Source organism: Eschrichtius robustus, chromosome 4, assembly GCF_028021215.1.
Source record: "Eschrichtius robustus isolate mEscRob2 chromosome 4, mEscRob2.pri, whole genome shotgun sequence".
Lineage (NCBI taxonomy): Eukaryota > Metazoa > Chordata > Mammalia > Artiodactyla > Eschrichtiidae > Eschrichtius > Eschrichtius robustus.
The window spans coordinates 85,616,370-85,636,534 of record NC_090827.1 but is presented as its reverse complement, the minus strand read 5'-3'; the positions used below and the strand labels follow the sequence as shown (position 1 = coordinate 85,636,534).

The 20,165-nt window shown below is 39.4% G+C and overlaps 1 protein-coding gene across 2 annotated transcripts in view; it reads right to left on the bottom strand.

Moving 5' to 3' along the window:
- Nucleotides 1-20,165, bottom strand: part of ATP8A1 (ATPase phospholipid transporting 8A1) — a 230,557-nt gene that overhangs the window by 22,841 nt on the left and 187,551 nt on the right. For both annotated transcript variants that reach the window (XM_068542245.1, XM_068542246.1), the window contains exons 29-32: nucleotides 16,628-16,706; nucleotides 11,441-11,502; nucleotides 9,187-9,243; nucleotides 8,145-8,252 (exon numbers count right to left, since the gene is read on the bottom strand). In XM_068542245.1, the coding sequence (XP_068398346.1) occupies nucleotides 8,145-8,252; nucleotides 9,187-9,243; nucleotides 11,441-11,502; nucleotides 16,628-16,706 (306 nt within the window). The remainder of the gene's footprint in view (nucleotides 1-8,144; nucleotides 8,253-9,186; nucleotides 9,244-11,440; nucleotides 11,503-16,627; nucleotides 16,707-20,165) is intronic.

Here is a 20,165-nt window from a genome sequence, read left to right as displayed (position 1 = left end):
GTCATTTGTTAACCAACTTAGTGACTGTTTCTCCCTCTCCCTCCTTGCTCCTCTCAACCTGAACGCTAATGGGTATCTTGTCTAATTAACCCATTACCTTGACACAGTGCCTAGAACCGATTAAGCACTCAATAAATAATTACGGAATGAATGAACGCGAGAATGCACTGACTCCAGAGAACAGCCAAGGTTCTGCCGTACTAAGAGCAGCTTTGCTCTGCTTTCCATGCCCTGCTCACGGTCATGGCACTTGGGGTGCACCACGTCATCCCTCACATTTATGACGTCAACAGCCCATCAATAAAAAAATGAGATCCTTAAGGGAAATGACCAGTTCTGTTCACCTCTGCATCCTCCACTGCCTAACAAAGAGCCTGTAACACACATACACTAGAGACTCATATTATTTGCTCTGTATTGTAGGAAAGGGTGCTGTGTCTACAAAAAGCGATGCCAGCTCTCATAGTGACTCTAAAGAGAGCTCTAACTTTAAAATGTGTGCCAGTGTCCTGATTTGCCATTACATTTGTCACATCCACGTCTCTCTTTGCTTCTCAGTGTTTCTACAAGGCTTCTCTTTACAAAATGGGCTTGGAAGTGGCTATGCAGCCAGCTTCTTTAAGACCCGTGATGGTCTGCCTGTCTCATTCACTGTCAGGGCCTGGACCAATGGCATGTTTTACTGGATGGGATCCCAACTGTTGGCTCATTGAAGAGCATCTGACAGAGTTTAGGGTTCTTGTTCCCTCCAGGCTACTTGGCTAAAGCCAGTAATCTTGCATGAAACTCCTTCATATCATAACACTGCTCCACCCTACCCACAAGGCCTGGTCTTGTGACCAATAAATTATTACATGCTATCTAGGTAATTAAAAGCTGAGAGATGAATAAGGACTATTTTAAACCAGGAAATTCCTCATATGCAAAGTAATTCATTATGCTGGTAAAATGGGCAACAGCACAACTTAGGAAAATCATATCACTAATGTGGTTTATTAATACCTTTCCTACAGGGGTGACACTAAAGGGTTCAACAAAGATTTTTATTGTTTTTCAGAGAGACTTTACTAACCTCAATCAAGAGATCTGAAATTCTGTAAAACACATGCTTGTTCCTTAACTTCAATTTCCTTCAGTAGTTTTATAGATCCCTCAGGCCAGGGAGAGCAGAACCAGATGCGCTTGGGAAGACTTTACAGTGTGTGTCTGCAACGCCGCGATACATTGAAAAGTTCTGCCGATACTAAGCTTCTGGTATTAATCGTGATATGAAATGATCCTTGATGTAGCTTGTTTTTCACTTTGTAATCTGGTATACTAATCATAGTGCCTAAAATATTTTCTTCTGGAAATTCAAAAAATACCCAGTAACATCATCTAGACAAGTCGAAAAAGCAGGCCAGCACATGTTTATATAACATAGCACTTCTCCCCAGGGCCTACCTTGCCCCATAAATTGTGGTACTGGTGTGAAAAAATACAAGTCAGGTCTGAAAAAAAAAAAAGGCCTTCTCTTAAATCACAACCATATTTGTGAGAGGAAAGGAAGACAGAGACAAATTTAAAGTTGCAGTCAAGCTTGTCACGCTCTTTTCTTTTTATTTGCCTTTCCTAAATAATTTCTTATTGTCGCATTTCCCACCTTTGTAGAATCCACTCTCCCCCTACCCTGATGTCATAATTCTTTTTTAATTGTTAAATAGTTCAGTCATTTGTGGTACTGGGATACTTGTTAATCATTATCATTTGAATCATTATTAGGGGCAGAGATGTAGAATTACTGTAGTGGAAACAAAACTATAGGAAGGAATGTTTCCCAAATGGCAACACCCTGCCCACCAACTGAGAACAGCCCTCCCTGGCTGCGTCTGGAGAGACTGCAGTCTGCCCTAAATGCTCAGATATCTGGGGGATGAATTTCTGGTAACTTCAGGCATGCAGAATGTGCTGAAGGAAGGGGGAAAGAAACGATGCCTGATTAGTGATACAGGCAGCTGAGCACAGCTGAAGATGGAAATATTACATGCAGATAACGGATGGCTTAGTTTACCAACCAGATGGAAGTAAGTACTTAGATTAGGGCACTGACACTAAAAGGAATTTATACCTTCAAAGTTGATAAGGCTGAGAGAAAAATGCAGAGGAATGAAAAGGTGAGAGAAGAAATGTAAAAACGACAGAGAACAGTGTGTATGGTGGTTAAGGGAAAAGACTGGCTGGGTTCCAACAGCAGCTCAGATACTTACAAGCTGTGTGACCTTGGGAAAATTATTTAACCACTCTGTGTCAGTGAAATGCGTAATAGGAACTACTTCACAGTGTTGTGTTAAATGCTCAGTGTTAAATGACTGAAGACATGAAAAGTACTTATGACAGTGACTGACCCTCAGTAAATGAGGCCCTGCTATCATCTGAGTGGCGACTGTACATTCTCTGATGATGTGGGATGATGTGGTTTTCAATTTCATAGTCATCATTGCCAGACTTAACATGAGATGTGAATTGTTTGATCCAATTTTCCTTCCCGGATAAGTTTTTCTTTCCTATCTCTGTCGGTTTTGAAAACATAATGCCAGAAGAGGAGGGGCCCAATTCCAAACAGAGCTCCTAAAAGTGAGGAGCTCTCGGGAGTGGGTCTGAAATTGGGATAGATATTTGCTGATCTTGCATAGGTCCAACGACTCAAGGCAGGATCTTCAATGACCCCATGACAGCTGGGGTCATTGTACTGAAGCAGGTACTCCCGTTTAAGCCGGGATCTTACGACCAGCCACTCGGCTTGTGCCTTCCGGGTTTCCAGATATATATATATATATATATATATATATACATTTTTTAAAAAAATGAGCTGGGCATTACATATACTGATATTGCTATTAAGAGGACATGAGAGGCCAGGATACAACAAAGTGAGGCAGAATTTCTATAAGTGTGTTGAGGGAGTTAGGTGGGTGTTGAGAAGACAGAATTAAAAATCTTGGCACTATTAAAAAGAGACGGGAATGCTTTTATATCTGGCTAACTGAGGGAAATTGATCACGGCCCTGGGTATCCTGGGAAATAGCAGATAAATCAGGGAAATAAATGGAATGCAAGGAAAATGGCTGCAAGGAGAAAAGAAAGCATTCCCATCTGAGAGAAAGGAACAGGAATGGGCCCTGAAGAGAAGGTATTTAGTTACTCAAGATGTGAGAGCAACCAATGGGATTTGAGAAGAAAACCTGGGATGAATTCTCTGGGTCACCTGCTATTGCTCTGCTTATCACAAAGGTTTGTGATATGGGTTTAAATGAAACAAAGAATGCCTGGTGCACAATAAATATTCCCTTCCCTCCCCCTCGTGGTGAGCAAGGATTTTCTTTCAACATATTGAGAGAAATGGCTCTGTCTTCAGATGGGGGCTACAAAGACAAATCAAGGACATAAATTGGAAATGACTGTAAAATCCTGATCTATGTATGAATATGTGTCCGAGCTGAATATAGAAGCATGAGATCCGTACCTGTAAGTTGCCTAACTTGTGTATAATTTGCACCCTGAGTTCCAGTTAACATTAACTAGAGCAGAGTAGTCTGTGCCCTTCAACATTTAAGATACTCCTCTGGAGAGAACACAGTGAAGAGAAGTCCACAGAAAATCTGAATCCTAGGAGTTGGAAGCAACTTTGCAGGTGCAGATGAGCAAGGCTCTGCCGAGTAGCACCACTGCCCGATACTGGGGCTGGTTACATGAGACCAGCATTCTGTCCTGCTGCTGGAAAGCGCCACGTTGTGGAAATCTCTGGATGTTAGCAAGATGTTCTTATCTGAGCTGAACTCTGCCTCTATGTCACCTCTACTCTATCATTTCTCATGTGTTTGTGCAAAACAAGCCGCAGACGTAGAGAATGGACTTGAGGACACGGGGAGGGGGAAGGGTAAGCTGGGATGAAGTGAAAGAGTGGCATGGACACATATACGCTACCACATGTAAAATCGATAGCTAGTGGGAAGCAGCCCCATAGCACAGGGAGATCAGCTCGGTGCTTTGTGACCACCTAGAGGGGTGGGATGGGGAGGGTGGGAGGGAGGGAGATGCAAGAGGGAAGAGAAATGGGAACATATTGTATATGTATAACTGATTCACTTTGTTATAAAGCAGAAGCTAACACACCATTGTAAGGCAATTATACCCCAATAAAGATGTTAAAAAAAAAAACAACAACAACAAGCAAGGAAAACAAACTTACTTCACGATCCTTTACTTAACATTTATGGGGCACTAGGAGCCTGACGCCATTATGTCAGAGCAACCAGTAAAGGCACGAAGGGGCAGTGGACACGTGAGGAGGAGGGGGAGCATTCTGGCACAGCGGCTAGGGTGCAGAGGAGGAAGGAAGGAGGGAGACCAGGACCACCGACACGTCCACAGGGGGAAGGGACGTGGGGGAACCAGTGCTGTCAGGAAAAAGAAAACAGAGATTCCCTCGTCCACACAAATCCTTGAAATACCTGCAACGAGGGGCAGTCCCTTCAGACTTCTCATTTCCAGATGATACACCGCAGAGTCCTTTGAATAACTATGATCAGAGGAGCACCGGGCAGTGTATAAGGTAGCTGACCCTGGGACCACACAGCTAAGTCAAAGCGTACCTCCATCACTTAGTACCAGTGGGGTACCAGATGAGGTACTTAACTTCTCTATGCCTCTGTTTTCTCACCTGTAAAACAGGTATGGTAACAAGTTTGCTGGGAGGATCCAGTGAGCTGAGGACAAGCATGTCCTGACGGTCACGGCCAACACGATGGCATCCACCTTGACTTCTTTTCCTCTCACTCCTCACGTCCAATCCGTCAGCAAATCCTATTAATGCTACCTTCAGTCTAGATTCAGACTCTGACCACTTTCACCACTGCCGCCCTCCTGGCCCAAGCCACCCTTACCTCTGGCCTGGGTTACTGCAATAATCTCCTAAGTGGTTCATAACACAGCAGTCATAGTGCTGCTGTGAAAACATAAGTCAGATCATGACACCCCTCTCTCAAGCCCCTCCAACAGCTCTTTATTTGACCGTGAGTAAAGGCCACAAGGCGCTATGGGAAACAATGGAAATCATGGTTCTCGGTTTCTCTTGCCTGCTGTGTTCTCTACAGCACTTACATCGGTCTATATATTTTCACTTAATTATTTTACTTGCCTGTCTCCTTCCAGTAGAAAGTTGAGAAGGTCATGGATTTTTGTGTATTTATTCACTAATGAATCCACAGTGCCTGACCCACAGAAGAATCTCAACAAATAATTGTTAAATCGATTGAATGAATGCACATCAAGTACTTAAAATGTTCAATATACCTTAGGTATTTTTGGTGTTATTTTTCCCAGATCTTGGTTGTCTTTTTGAAGAACTTCTCTATTGTGTCAATGCCTTTTAAAACCACACAGTACCTCATCCTCCAAAATATCACCTGAACCAGGATGGGGGGAATGGGGCTGCTATTTTCGGTCTTGCCTACCCATCTCTATAAATGCTGTACTGAGCTGGGCGCCCTTATTACGCCTTTAGAGAACCCAAACATACAGACATATTTAATTATTTAGTTTTGGAAGGAACTGCTGCCAAACCAATACAGGAAAAAACTGGAGTCCTAGGGGTATGGTCCTTGGATTAGACACTCATGACCCTGGTGGTGGTGACAGAAAGTTGCCTTCACCACACCAGGAATGCTTTGGAACAGCGTTATGTTCTGGGGGATGCCTTGTGCTGTGTTTCATCACACGGATTACGTAAAACATGTCAGGTCTGGGAATGCTAATATTTGTACTTATCCTGGTGTTATTTACAACACTATATTACTACATGTAATATATAATAATATATATGTAAAATATAATAGTATATTGCTATGAAAGTTAACAGATGAACAGGTAAGTTTTATTCAGGATGGTTGGCCAATTATATATATACATATATATATATATATATATATATATACACACACATACAGATATAACTATTGGCACATAAATGAATGCTTCACATATATGTATTTGGCTATATTCTTGACTGAAACATAGAATTTTAAGATTAAAAAATGTAAATCTAAGGGTAGTTACTTCTTTCTGAAATTAACTAGATTGTAATAGAACTAGTGACTACACACAATAAAAATGTCGAAAAATTGAGTACTGCCACAATATTTTTGGGTCCTAAAACCCTAGTGCCTAGGAAACAGTAAACGTAGACTATCTCTCCTTGGGAATGTGAGTGGCGTTCTTGTTATCTTCCTTTTTTGCAGTTGTTGTGAGGCTCATTTACACACACATGCATACCAAGATGCTTTGCAAACAGTTAACTACTACATAAATTTAAAGTATTATTCTTTTCTTTAAATACATTAAACAGATTTACATTTTGGACAAGCTAGCCAAGCCTACAGCTGAATTAATCCATTCTTCCTATTTTTGATGGAGCACCAGCTATTTAAACATTATATTCAAAGTATCAGTAGCAATAAAACAACAAGAAAAAGAAGCCCTGTTAGCACTTTGCACCGTACATGAAGTGAACAGAAATGTGATGGGGTACTGACATCCATTTCACTTTGAATTAAACACAGCATCACCGCAAATCTCAAGAGATGATATTAAGTTTTGTGTTTGGGTAATACCAGGAATTCTACAGGCAAGGGTAGAATTATATTTGGTTGGCTAAAAGCCAGTCAGACTTCACACTTGTCCTAGAAGTAGGTGGTCAAAAACTCTGTTCTTGTCTTCAAAGCGATTGGCTACAGCTGCTCAAACTATCTCGATTTCAAAATCTTTTGTGTCACTCATTTTGAACATAAAATATTCGGACATGAGGTAAAATGAGGTCTAATGAAAAAGATATTAAGTTAGAATTGACCTTGGGGGAAAAGCAGGTCGAATCGGACAGCGCACATCAAATAAAAACAAAGAATAGAATTGGAGTTTCCAAGTGGCATCAGCAGACATACACAGTCTTTGATTTTATTTCTTCACTAAAAAAAGAACTCAAACCAAAGGAAGGAGAAGATGCATTCACAGCTTTCTCTCTGTTCTCCTCAAGATACATGCTGTAAATTTTCTCAAGTTCACAGTACATGTTTCAGAAGAAGCCTTCCCTTTGGGTGGAAGGAAGTACATGCTCCTTGATATGTCTGGTTTTGCTGTAATAGTATGTAATGCCTCTCTCTAATAAATTTAACCACAAAAATTTTTTTTTAATGTGCCTGCATTCTGCTAATTTATAAAAAGCAGGATGCTGTCAGATAAAATTTCATGAACATGATCTATAAACCAGACTGTCAAAAGTGAAAGGTACTCAGGCAGTACTTAGGGAAACAAATAATGGAAACCCCTGGAAAGGTTTCCTGTGACTGCAGGAAAACAATGTACTGTAACGGAGCTCCCATTACCTTGATTTGCAAGTTACTGTGAGGTCACAGGAAATCCTGAAATGTTTTCCACATTTTCTTTTATACATTTTATGTCAAATTTCCTGCAATTGAAATCATACACCCTCCTACTGCTGGAATCTCTTCTGAACGAAAGGGGATCTTGTGACACTCCCCCACGAACACCTAATAACTCAGTTCCTACCAGTGCAACAAGAAAGTGACAGACAGAATTGAAAGCGGACCATGATAAGGCTGAAATGTCAGACATCCTAACTCTTTCAAAATGAAAACCAAACTGATGTCATTAAGACAACTCTAAAAGTGCATTTAATCTAGTGACAGTAGCCTTTTCTTTAGAATAAGAGATAACAAAAAAAAATAAGACAGACTGCCCCAAGACATAAGCTCACCATTTCCCCAAAATCTCTTGTTCAAAAAGTATGTGTGGATTGATGGTCTAATTTTAACATGGCATCCTCTCTATGGATATTCTTAACATGATTCAAGCTCCTGACAACCACATTTTATTAACCCAGCTATGCTTACGGAAGGGTAAGTCAGATTTAAGTAAAACGTCCAAGTTTAACATATTCTCTCCGTTTTTATACTCACAGCTGTGGAGTTTAAAAATAGCTTTTAAAATTGACGAATACGATTTTAATATAAACCCAAGCCAAGTAATTATGGCTCGTTAATGAATACCAATTTTTAGGGTTTGTTAGATCATGAGTTATTAGGATACATTACCTCTCCTGACATATCAGGGGCCATGGGGACAGCAGGCCACAGAGCTGAGTAGATTCCAAAAAACACCACCCAGAGTGCAATGCTGCCCCAGATCGCTATGTGGCTGAACTGTGAAGGAAGGGAATCTGAGTCAAAGGACTTTCAGGCAGATGGACGACTCCCACACTTTCACACATGTCCTCATTAATTTTTTTTTTTTACTACAGCCATAAAATATTATCTATGGCAATTATTAACTAAATAATTGCATGTTTTAATTGGATCTTCCATTAAACACTCATCTCTTCCACACCGGTTAAGATGCTGGTGGTACTGGCATTTAGAACCGTTCCTTCTCTACCCGCTTTGGCGGGTCTCACCTTTCACTCTTATCTTTTTTATCCGCTACCATCTTTAAGCCTCCTTAGTTTTTGCTCCCCATGCTCTCACTGAAAGATGCTAAGACGCTTGTGTGACTATTCATCTCTGTGTTGATGACTGTCAAATCCAGATTTCTTGTGCCCATCTTTCCCTTGAGCATTTAACTTTCTTTTTATTTATTGGGTGGTGGGTCTCTCTACCTGGATGTGAATATACTTCAATACTAACATATCTAAAATGGAACTTGTTTTATTCAGACTGGATATCTACAAACGTCTGAGGACAAATCTTTCTCTGATATTTTTGGCCTTCAGAATCATTTTCCAATGAGTTTTCTGCCAGTCTTGTGACACACTCTACTAAGAAAAGGTTCCTAGTCAATAAGTTTGAAGGCTTCCTCCCTTCCAGGGATATTTACAATGTACAACAATATATTAAGGGCTCTTGAGAAGTCTTGTGGTAAATAAACTTATTTAAGTTTTACTCAGTGTTTCCACACTACAGTCTCTAGTTCCCCCCAGTCTATTTCTGTTTGCTTCCCCCCCAACCCCCACTATAATTAACAACCTGTGGAACTAGGGTAAAGGGACACATGTAGTTAGAACGAAAAACAACAACAAAAATTAGTGACAACACATAAGTAAATGTGATATTCCTCGGTTGTGACTAAAGATTCTCTTACCCAGGTCCAATATGATGTCTCCAATCCAGCTTTCAAACACACAGTTATGACCACAAACTAAAACAGAAGGGAAATGTTATTTTATTTCATAAATATGATGGTTCATCAAATTGGACTGGTAGATGATTCACAGCTTGACTTGTACGTCCAACAAGCAAAGAAACAAGTGAGTTAGCTGGGTGGCCATGCTCACGACCGGTTGGAAGTGCCATTTACAGCATCACATTCCCGACTCCCTTCCCTGCCTTCTCCTCTCCCTCACTGGCTGACAGTCCAGCCATGAGCTTCTGAGCACGGGCCTGCCTACTTCTTGCGCAATTCATGAATAATGATGGAGAATCATCTATAGTAATCTTGGGTGTCCAAGCCTGCTTTAATTTTATTTTTTATCAACTGTAGTACTTAAAGCCTCCACTTTCTAAATTTTAAAGATAAACTGTAAAAGTAATGTAACTGGATATTTACAAATCTGAACACTTACTCTGTAACTTTACTTACCTGAAACCCTGCAGAGTAGAATGTAAGAGCCTGTTCCATCTCCATGCTGTACACACCCATTGTCACTGGTGCCCATGCTACTAATTCTAAAGTAGGGGGACCCGGGTTTAAAGAACTGCCCTGTGTTTTCCATAGGATAGCATAATGGCTAAATGGAGTCAGACTATATTGCCCTGGAGTCAGACCATTTGTCCTCAAGACTCCAACATTTATTAACTGTTCTGATAAGGCACAAGGCAAATTACTTGACCTCTCTGTGTCTCAGCTCCTTCATCTGTAAACTGGGACTGATAAAGCTTACCTACTCTATAGGTAAAACACCAAGAACAGTGCTTAGCACTGCAGCATTATCTATTATTACCTATTTATAATCAAAAATATTAAATACTGTTAGTAGTCAAAGGAATTTGGGGCACTTTCAGTAGTTTGCTGGGATGGAAGTGTGACGCTTGCCTAGCACTGGTGATCAGTGGTGAGAGCTGCAAGGGCGCAGTCCTACTTTTGGGCACTGCAAGGGTCTGTACACAGTATTAGATGCTTTCCAGTGGCATCAGAAAGTCAGGACAAAGTGAAGCATTTGAGCTTTCTCAGCGGGATATCTAACAGCAATTTAGGATAAATATCTGTAGAAATAAAACTCGTTAAAATTTAAGTATTTAAGCTATATAAAAAATTCTAAAACAAGAGAGAGATTTTCGCACAAAGTTAAAGAAACACTCTCTCTTAAGCCTTGGATACTTTAAAGTCCTTCGTAGACATCTATGCCATCTACTTTATTTCTAAACTTAGTCCATCAAGTATTATTTCTGTTTTGCACTCATGTTGTACGAGAACAAACCACTAGCCCCCGAAATGTGTTTTTCTTTTTTTTTTTTTTTTTTTTTACTACTTCATTGAGGTCAATGGAAAGGAGAGCCTCGATTTGCCAAAACCTTAATCCCTCTGTTACTTAATGGTCTTAACTTCCTATTATTCAGTTATTTAAACATCGTATTATAGTTTTTCCACCAACTGAGTCAGCCGTACCAATGGCCACTTAGTATTTAGGACAGCACACTGCCCCCACTTGGGGGCCATGGAGAGGAAAGGACACTGGCTGGAGAATTCAGAGCTCAAGGTTGGAGTAAACTTTTATTAGAGACTAACTGTGTGACCTTGAGCATTTGCATCCAAGTGGAGCTTTTGACCTTAGAGGGAAAAATGGTTTTAAAACCTTTTTTTGGCTCTTTAATGGCAGGGTGCGGCTCACACTCAACTGTGCATCTTCCGTAAGTGTTCGACATAGTGACTTAACACAGCGAGGTCCATGCCTTGCGTGGGTTAAACGTCCCAAAAGAGTGGAGATTTCTCTCCCAACTTTACTTTCATTAAGTTCTAGAATAATTATTGGTTAAACACCCAAGTAGAATGGTACTATTTGCCATAAATTTAGGAAAGCAAAAAAATATGAACAAGGGCAGTAAAATAAAACTGAGGAAGAAGGGACAAGGAAGAGAAAAAGGGAAAGTGAGGCAATAAGCATAAAGAAGGAATATTGAAAATAAGAGCGACCAAAGGCCTATAAAGTCAGTGAACCTAAATGACATTTTTATACCCTAATATAAAATAATCTCTTACCAGTCAAAACATCTCATTTCATTTTTAAGAGGAAGTGTAAACAACCCTTAAATCCAGAAATACACACATTTAAATCTGAAAACGAGCTCATATGAAGATTCAATTTTATATGCAAACGAGGCAAATGTTCCACACTCACAGTGTAAACGAAGTTTCCCAACAGCAGGTAATCAGAGGTTTTCCCACTTCCAAATACAGTACCTGCATGAAAAGAAGAGAGACTTGCTAGAACTGAAAATAACTGAGGTCCTTTCAGAATCCTTTCAAAGACAAGTCAATTTAGGAGTGCTGAACAAAAGAAGGGGAACCAAGAGCCATACAGTGGAGCCAGGAACGAGGCTAATTTAACAAAACACTGTATCAAGTCTCATAAAGTTGCTTAACATGGGTCACAAATGAAAATCAACTTTCCAACAGTCAACATGAAGAGGGAAACTGGACTTGTTAACCAATTCTCAGGGTTCGTGAGATTTAAAAAAAAAAAAAAAAAATCGTTCAAGCGGAGCTTAATGTTATGGGCAGTAAGACAGAAGGCATTCTGAACCCTTAATACAGAACTTTTTAACAGTATAGATGAGGGCTTTAGGGAGCCTTCTTACTATCTCTCAAAGTTGTTGGCACTGGACCGAAAAAGCAACTTACAGAGGGCTGGGAAGCACCCATATAATTCCAGGCACATGGCTCTTTGAGGATCTGGCTGAATTCAGGGGTACATCTAAAGGTATTTTGTTTTTCTAGCAATGACTAACAAACATGGCTTTAGATGAAGGGAGTGGTACTGACAAACCAAAATCACTATTACTGATTAAAAAAAATCAAATAAAAAATTAAAAAATAACAATCATTTAATCATTGGTACCACTGAAAAATTTAAAACCCATGGTATGCGTCATACAGTATTTCACTTATGCACATATTTGACAATATTTATTCAAAGTCTAATATGGAAGTACAAAATATGTTAGAGTAAACTGAGAGGAGACACGGAGCATGGTGCTGGTATGAAGAAACACGGAGAGCCAGGTGAGCTTTGGACATACAGACCAGGCGAGGTTCTGTTACAAGTTGTGTCATCTTGGTTTATTTATAATCAATCTCCATTGAATTCAGTTTCTTCACTTAAAAGATTGAGTGAAACTCCCTACTTTGGAGGAGCTCTGAGGTTACGATAAGTTAAATATATAAAGCACCCAGCCATGCTCCACAGTGTGACCCTGCCTCCCCTCTAAGGTTTTCAGATAAAAGTAGCCAGGAAGGGCTGCTTAAGGGGCAGCCCAGAAACCTAGGAGACTACCTTTCTCTATGGAGTATCCCATGATGAAGGACACAGGATCTGACGTGCTAACATGTCTCGTGGGTATGTTGTGGACAGACATAAATGTCTGCAATTAATCTGTGAACTTTCATAGAACCAAATTAACCAACTCAAATCTACAAAATAACTGAAAGCATCTTGTGGTTACTTCTGGACTTCCATGCTTCTGCTATGTGGCACATTGGTTAGGTCCCTTAATCAATATAAGCAAGTTATCAAAAATAATCGTAGTTGGGTCCAACTAAACCTTCTAGTCATCGCTGGTTTGTCATAAGCTGGAGATTCATTTCAAAATCGAATCAAGGAAAAAAGTTAAAAGCCTGTTGTTGCGTTTATCAGGCATTTGGCATTTGGATGATTTAGGTAAATTACTTGTGCTAAAACTTTCTGGTCTCTGGACCCCTTTACACTCTTAAAAATTATTAAGAATCCCTCAAAGCTTTTGTTTATGTGGTTTATATCTACCAATATTTACCAAATTAGAAATTAAGACAGAAATTTGAAAAATTTGTATTGATTTACCTAACAGTAATATACCCTATATATGTAACAGATTTTAAAAACAGATTTTATGAAACATAACTATTCTCCCAAACAAAAAAATTAGTGTGAAAATTGGCACTGTTTTACATTTTTACAATCTCTTTAATGTCTGGGTTAACAGAGCTGGATTCTCATATTGTTTTGGTTGACATATATGAGGGAAATCCAAATTCACAGAGAGCTGGAGTTATAAAGGAGAGAAGTATTTTAGTAATCTTTTCTAATAATTGTGGTTATTCCTTGATACTACTTTAAAACTCAAGAAGTTTCTTACAGTGGCGGAGATAGTTTCCTAAAGGTTAGTAGCAGTGTAGAATCTGAAACTGTTTTGGTGGGAAGCATGCTGTCGTGCATATAGAAGTAGAGATATACTGTTGTACACACAAAACTTACATAATGCTATAAACCCATGTTACAATAAAAAAAAAATACACCTAACCTTAAAAAAAATCCATTGGTCCATTTTGCATTTTGAATGGATCTTTTACTTATGCACGATTCTGTAACCTCATGGAAGTAGCTGGCTCAGCTCACAACTCAAACAAGCCCCAAGACACTCTACCTTGATAAAGCTGCTGCATGTTGGTATGCAGCCGAAGTGCTTTACGCATACTTCCCATTTTGTCACACAGAATATTCATAAGATGTGTATCGAGTTTCAGGATTTAATAAAAGTATTAGGTTTACAGCTTCTTCAAGGGCATTCTTAAGTGAAATAGCTTTTTGGGGTTGTTTTTTTAACGTGGGTGCATGGCAGTAAAGAATGACTACTAACACAATTGTACCCCTGTTTGTGTCAAGGTACCAGCGATTTTACCCACTATTCCTCTTGCATCAGCAATGAAAAAGACAAATAATGTCTTGATAATATAAAAAGTTTGAAACTATTAAATTTTGACCTCATTCATGGACCTGAAAAGGTCTTGAGTATTCTCAGGTGACCATATTTTGAGAAACGCTGAAGCAAGTGAATGAATGAATATTTAGCCGTACATTACATAGTTATTTCTATTTCTTCTGTACCCCATCCTTTCAAACGCTAAAGAAAACAAAAACTCCTTATGTAAAAATAAAAACAAGACAAAAAAAGCAGAATGTTAAAACACAATTTATGCTATATGTTATTATCTCTTAAGAAGAGAAAGCACATGTTCTCTGGACTTGGCTGGATTTGGGTTCCTCAGACAGCACCCCTTGCAAACTGGTTCTGCTGAGGCTGGCTGGCTTTGGCAGTTCCCCAGACAAATGCAAAGGGAGACTCGGGATCTGCTCTTCTGGGGCTGGAATTACTTAGGAATTCCTTTCAAACCCTGTCATTGCTGAAGTGTTTTGGATTGGTACGGTGATTTGGAGGCCGCTTGGTTTGAGCTACTTTTGATATTAAGTTTCTTTTTTTCCTGATTTAGAACACTAAAATAGCAGTTTCATAGATGGACATTCCTAGTTTTTCATACCTACATTGATTTTGCGTTATGAAAATAAACTACCTGGAGAACTTGTCTAAAGTTCTGTATCGTACCCTAGATTTCTACACCCTATAGCTCCCCTAAGTGAAAGCAATCCAAATGTCCATCAACTGATGAATGGATAAACAAAATGTGGTCTATACATACAATGAAATATTATTCACCCATAAAAAGGAATGAAGTACTGATTCATGCCGCAACAAGTATGAACTAAGGTCACATATTATGATTCCATTTATATGCAATGTCCAGAATAGGCAAACCCACAGAGACAAAAATCAGTGGTTGCCAGGGGCTGGGGGAGGAGGAGGGGAAATGAGGAGTGACTGCTCATGGGAAGGGGGTGATGAAAATGTTCTGGCATCAGAAAGTGGGGACATTGGCACAATTCTGTGAATATACTAGAAACCACTGAATTGTACAATTTAAAAGGGTGAATTTTATGGTATGTAAATTTTATCTAAAAAAAAAAATGCCACTGTGACTCTCCTGGCCCACTGGGTCAATATTTTATATTTAATTAGATTTTCTTACCACACTTATTTCTATGGCCCAGAAAATGAGAAGTATTCACTGTTGGACTGTCAGAGTAGTTAATAAAGGAATGAGATGAAAATCTGCGACTAGGACATGAAAGTACTGCCTTCTCTGTGACACTCACACCCTCCCACTCATGCTCTCATGAACTTCTCCACAATGGACTGGGTACTGACGGTGAGCCAGGCACTGCTCTAGGCACTACGAAAGCAACAGTGAACTAAATGGACAGTTCCCTGCCCTTCTGGAGCCTTGATTCTAACAGAGGAGAATGATAGTTATTAAAAAAAAAAAAAAAAGCAAATATATCACACCCGATAGGCAAGCACCATGAAGAGGATACAGGAGGATGGGGAGAGGGGGGCAGCCGGGGTGGGGTTGGTGGGTCTCTGAGGCAGGGCGATCCGGGAGGGCCTCTCCGAGCACAGACCCGAGGGCGGGAGGGAGAGAGCAGCTGGAACATCTGGTGAAGATGAGGAAGAGCACAACGGCCTGCGGGCTGGAGCGCGGTGAGGGGGAAAGCTGGCTGGGGAAGAAGGAGAGCCGGGTGTGGTTAGCCAAGGCTGGGGCTGTGGATTTCTTTCTAAATGTGATAGAGCCTGTGGGGTTTTGCGGAGGGAGGCACCTGGTCTGATTTGTTTTACAAGGATCCCTCTGTAGGTGGGATAGAACATCTGGCACTGCATTTCATGGGCCAGCGTTAACTCACAGGCTGAGAGGACGGCCAGTACCTCTAAAGGACGCACAGTACCTCTAAAGGATGCAAAGATCCTTGGGTGGAGGTGTCATGTTTGAAGTACTGTAGTTTGAGAGCTGAATGGTCAGCCATCTTCCTCAGGATCTCAGGGCAAGTTCTGCTCCGGACACGGTAGCACCAGCTTAAGCGTCCCAGGGACCTCTTTTCTAAAGTGGCTACTGAATCATTTTTATGTGTAGAGGAAATTCACCATAAGCCTATCTCTCAAAACTGACAGAATAACATCACCCCCTCAAAGCAAGCAGAGAAAAGTGTACACTCCAAGATGAACTTAAAAACATATTAAAAATCTCATTTAAAGCTCTGGCTCAAGTACTTGAAAGTACTAGCATGTCTTATTAGGTTCAGTATAAAGAGTTGATACAAGCCTCACAGGTATAATAAATAGATCACATAAAATATTAGCACTATTGTCTTCAAACTGTACATCAACAGAGGAAAAAAAAGAGCCCTAAAATTTAACTCTCTGCAAGTTTGGAAAACATGAGAAGTAGAGAAGAAAGGCTTTGCATATATTAAATCACTTTGCTCCCAAAGGAACAGTAAAAATCTTTAAAGTGTGTACAACGTTTAGATGCATGTATTTTAGGTTAAGGAAAAATACCATAACACGAAACACTGCTATAATTTTTAACGTATATTGACAATGAATTATTTTTCTAAACAAGTAAAAAGTCATCTCTTAGCATGCATATCCTTTCTACTTACCATACTGAAGGGCTTTTAGTGGAAACCAAAACAGAATAACTGAGTGGAAGAGGCCATTTAAACAATGAACCCAGAAAACCTGAGGGAAAACAAAAATCCATGAGAACCATTTGCGATAAACTAGCTCTGTGAACCCTGACCTTTCTTTTTATCTGTGAGCTAGATTCACAAAACGTGTTTCTCTCGGGCCACCACTGTGAATTAATAGAACTGACAGACACTTTCTGCCTCTTAGACCTTCATGGGTCATTTATTTATTTTTATGTTTCTCAAAATGTTTTTTCAGCTTCACTGAAATTTTTTCTACTTCTTAAAAACCAAGTATTAAAAGTTTAAATTTCTGCCTGAAAAAGAAAATAAAATTTCAAATAACTGTAGACCGTGAAATTCTTTAAGTGGGACTATTTTCATAATTCCAGAAGAACAGACTTTTGAAAAGATTGTAATTTAGTGAAATCCCTACTTTCTCTTTTCCATGTGCAATAAAAGTGTAAACTTTTTAATGGTAAGGATATAGTGCATTCTCTCTCTCTCTCTCTCCCTCCACACACATACACACACACACAAAAAATAGCAAGTATAACACTTAAGTTGTATAATTCCTTAAAGCAAAGCATTTTCACTAGGACCGAAGTAATAAAAGACTTTCATAATTTTTAAACACCTGTCAACATCAAACTTCATACAATTATAACGTCATTTAATTGTTATTGCTTTCTCATCTATTGTATTTTAAGAACAAGAAAGCAAGTATCACTGATCTTTTCTTTGTAACATGGATGTGAAAGATTAAGTTATAGAAAAACTGTTTAGAACTCTTATGGCCCTTTGAATGGTTGCAGTTTTGTCATTCAAAATTGCTTCTTGCAAACAAAACCTATGCTAAATAAAATAGGCATGTATTAACAGTTTTAAGCTGTTCAAACAACAGAAATTAAGTTGCCTGCCTCCCAAAATTTTCCACTGTGATCTCAACCTCCTTTGTTAGTTCACCCAGCCACACCGGGTTGTATGATCCAATTTACGCTCCAATACATTACACATTTGAACTTGTGTTACTCATTAACCTTTGTCTCTTCTCCTCACTATGTCATTACTGCAAGTTTTTATTTGACAGAAAGCACAGGTGGGTGCAAGAAAAATTAGTTCTACTTTTCCATTTTCCTGACTGATACTTATTGTCACATGTTAATCCTTTAACCCCTGTCATGACCTCAGAACCTCTGACCCTTTTTACCATAACAAATGTAATCATCATCATTCAGGGCAACAATGCTTCTACATTGGGGACCCGCAGCAATTGCTGTGTATACAAATATGCATTTTGTAACCATGTGTCCCTGAATTTTAGAATGTTCATATGGGATTTATTCAAATAATTTTCACTGAAATCATTAGAAAAAACCATAAACCCTATAAAAATTGTTGGCATCTTGTGTATCTATAAATATTTAAATGAATACTGGAGTTGTAGAATCTATTTGGGTTGATCTGGTGACTTTTCTAAATGCATGGGCTTTGCAGACAGTGAAATACTTTGTATACAACAAAAGAATAGCAAAAAGTACAAGGAAGGATGCTCACCCATTAAAACTATATATGACCTGCTACACCTTTTCACTAGCCACAAAGCTGTTTCCAAGTCGCCGTATGCAAAGGGCATGAAAGGATGTGACTTTCTAGAAGAGTTTTTTTTTTAAAATAAATAAATTTATTTATTTATTTATTTATTTTTGGCTGCATTGGGTCTTCATTGCTGCATGCGGGCTTTCTCTAGTTGTGGTGAGCAGGGGCTACTCTTCATTGCGGTGCGCGGGCTTCTCATTGTGGCGGCTTCTCTTGTTGCAGAGCACGGGCTCTAGCCACACGGGCTTCAGCAGTTGCAGCACGTGGACTCAGCAGTTGTGGCTCACAGGCTCTAGGGCGCAGGCTCCGTAGTTGTGGTGCACAGGGCTTAGTTGCTCCGTGGCATGTGGGATCTTCCCAGACCAGGGCTCGAACCCGTGTCCCCTGCATTGGCAGGTGGATTCTTAACCACTGTGCCACCAGGGAAGTCCCTCTAGGGGTGGTTTTGGGTAATCCTGTGAGGATCAGTTTATGTTTATAAGCAACAGTACCATGGCCAAGGTAGTGGCTGGGAAGTTAACTCTCGAGGGAGCACCGTGGAGCCTGAGCTACGGGAGATGGGGAAGTGTGACTGAGGTTGATGTAACTGCCTGGGTCGGTGAGGATTACTGTTAGCATGCCAGTAGGCCTGGAACCTTCCCAGCTCTCAGATTACATTTTCAAGGAAACAAGAGCTCATGGTCCATTGTATCTGCCCTGATATGGCTTTCCGTCACTTGAGAATACTCACCATAGGTAATGAAAAACATTACAGCAAGGCAGTGGAATTTAATACAAACTGGACATCAAAATTAAATTTTGAAGAATCAAACAATAAAACATTTAAAAATAAGAGCACAGACATTGCATATTATAAATAGCAATGGTTTTAAGAGACCACTAAAAATACTTTTTAGAACCAATGGTGTAAGTCAAAGAACGCTTTAGTTTTTTTTTTTTTTTTTAATTTAACCAAATTCAGTTGTTTAAAACCATGCCCTCAAGTTGTATGCATCTGCACACCTGGACACACCGTGCACAGTGCATTCTTGAAGACCCCATCTCAGAAGATGAATAACATCCTGGTGATAAACTTAACATCATCATTTACTGTATGAGGTTAGAGGCGCTGACACACCTGTTTCACTCTATTCCCTTGATATACTGAGAACAAATGTCATTTGAGAATTTTATGAAATAATAAATATTTAAAATATCCTACATTAATTTCCTAAATTCAAAACACTGAATTTAGGTTACATGTAATTATTAGTAACATAACATGCATAACATAATAAACATGCACTATATTGACTGGGAAAAAATTCTGTGAAGGTGTATTTGATACTTTTATTATCGTTTCAAAACGGCATCCACCTTGACTGTTATAAAATTAAAAAAATTTTTTTCCTCCCTCACACTGGATAGAAACACGAATTACTAACATACTAGTGGAAACATTTTAGAATAAATAATTGCAGGAAAGTAAACTCTTCAAGAAATTAGATATTTTTGTTGCTGAGATGAAGAAATTCCATGGATCACAAAGATGACAGGAGCCCATGGCTTGTTATGTAGGACATAAACCTGGAATATGATTTTAGATAAAGTGTTGGATATTTAATCTTGCATTAAATTTTATGTCTTGGAAATACTGAGTATTAGGTCTGAGTTATCTACCAGAGACTATATTTTCAATGCCCAATACAAACAGCCTAATATTCCAATAAGGACAAGGTTATTCCACAAAACAGAAAATTAGAAAAGAATGATATACTACCTCTCACCACTTTATATGTGTAAGGACAGTCCTTGTCCTGCAGTACTGACCCCTGTGAGGAGTGACCATTGCCCCAGAACACTGTAAAGACAGAAAGTCAGAGGGCCAAAGGGGCACCTCTTCTGCCTGCTAGACCCAGTTTACTGCTGCCTG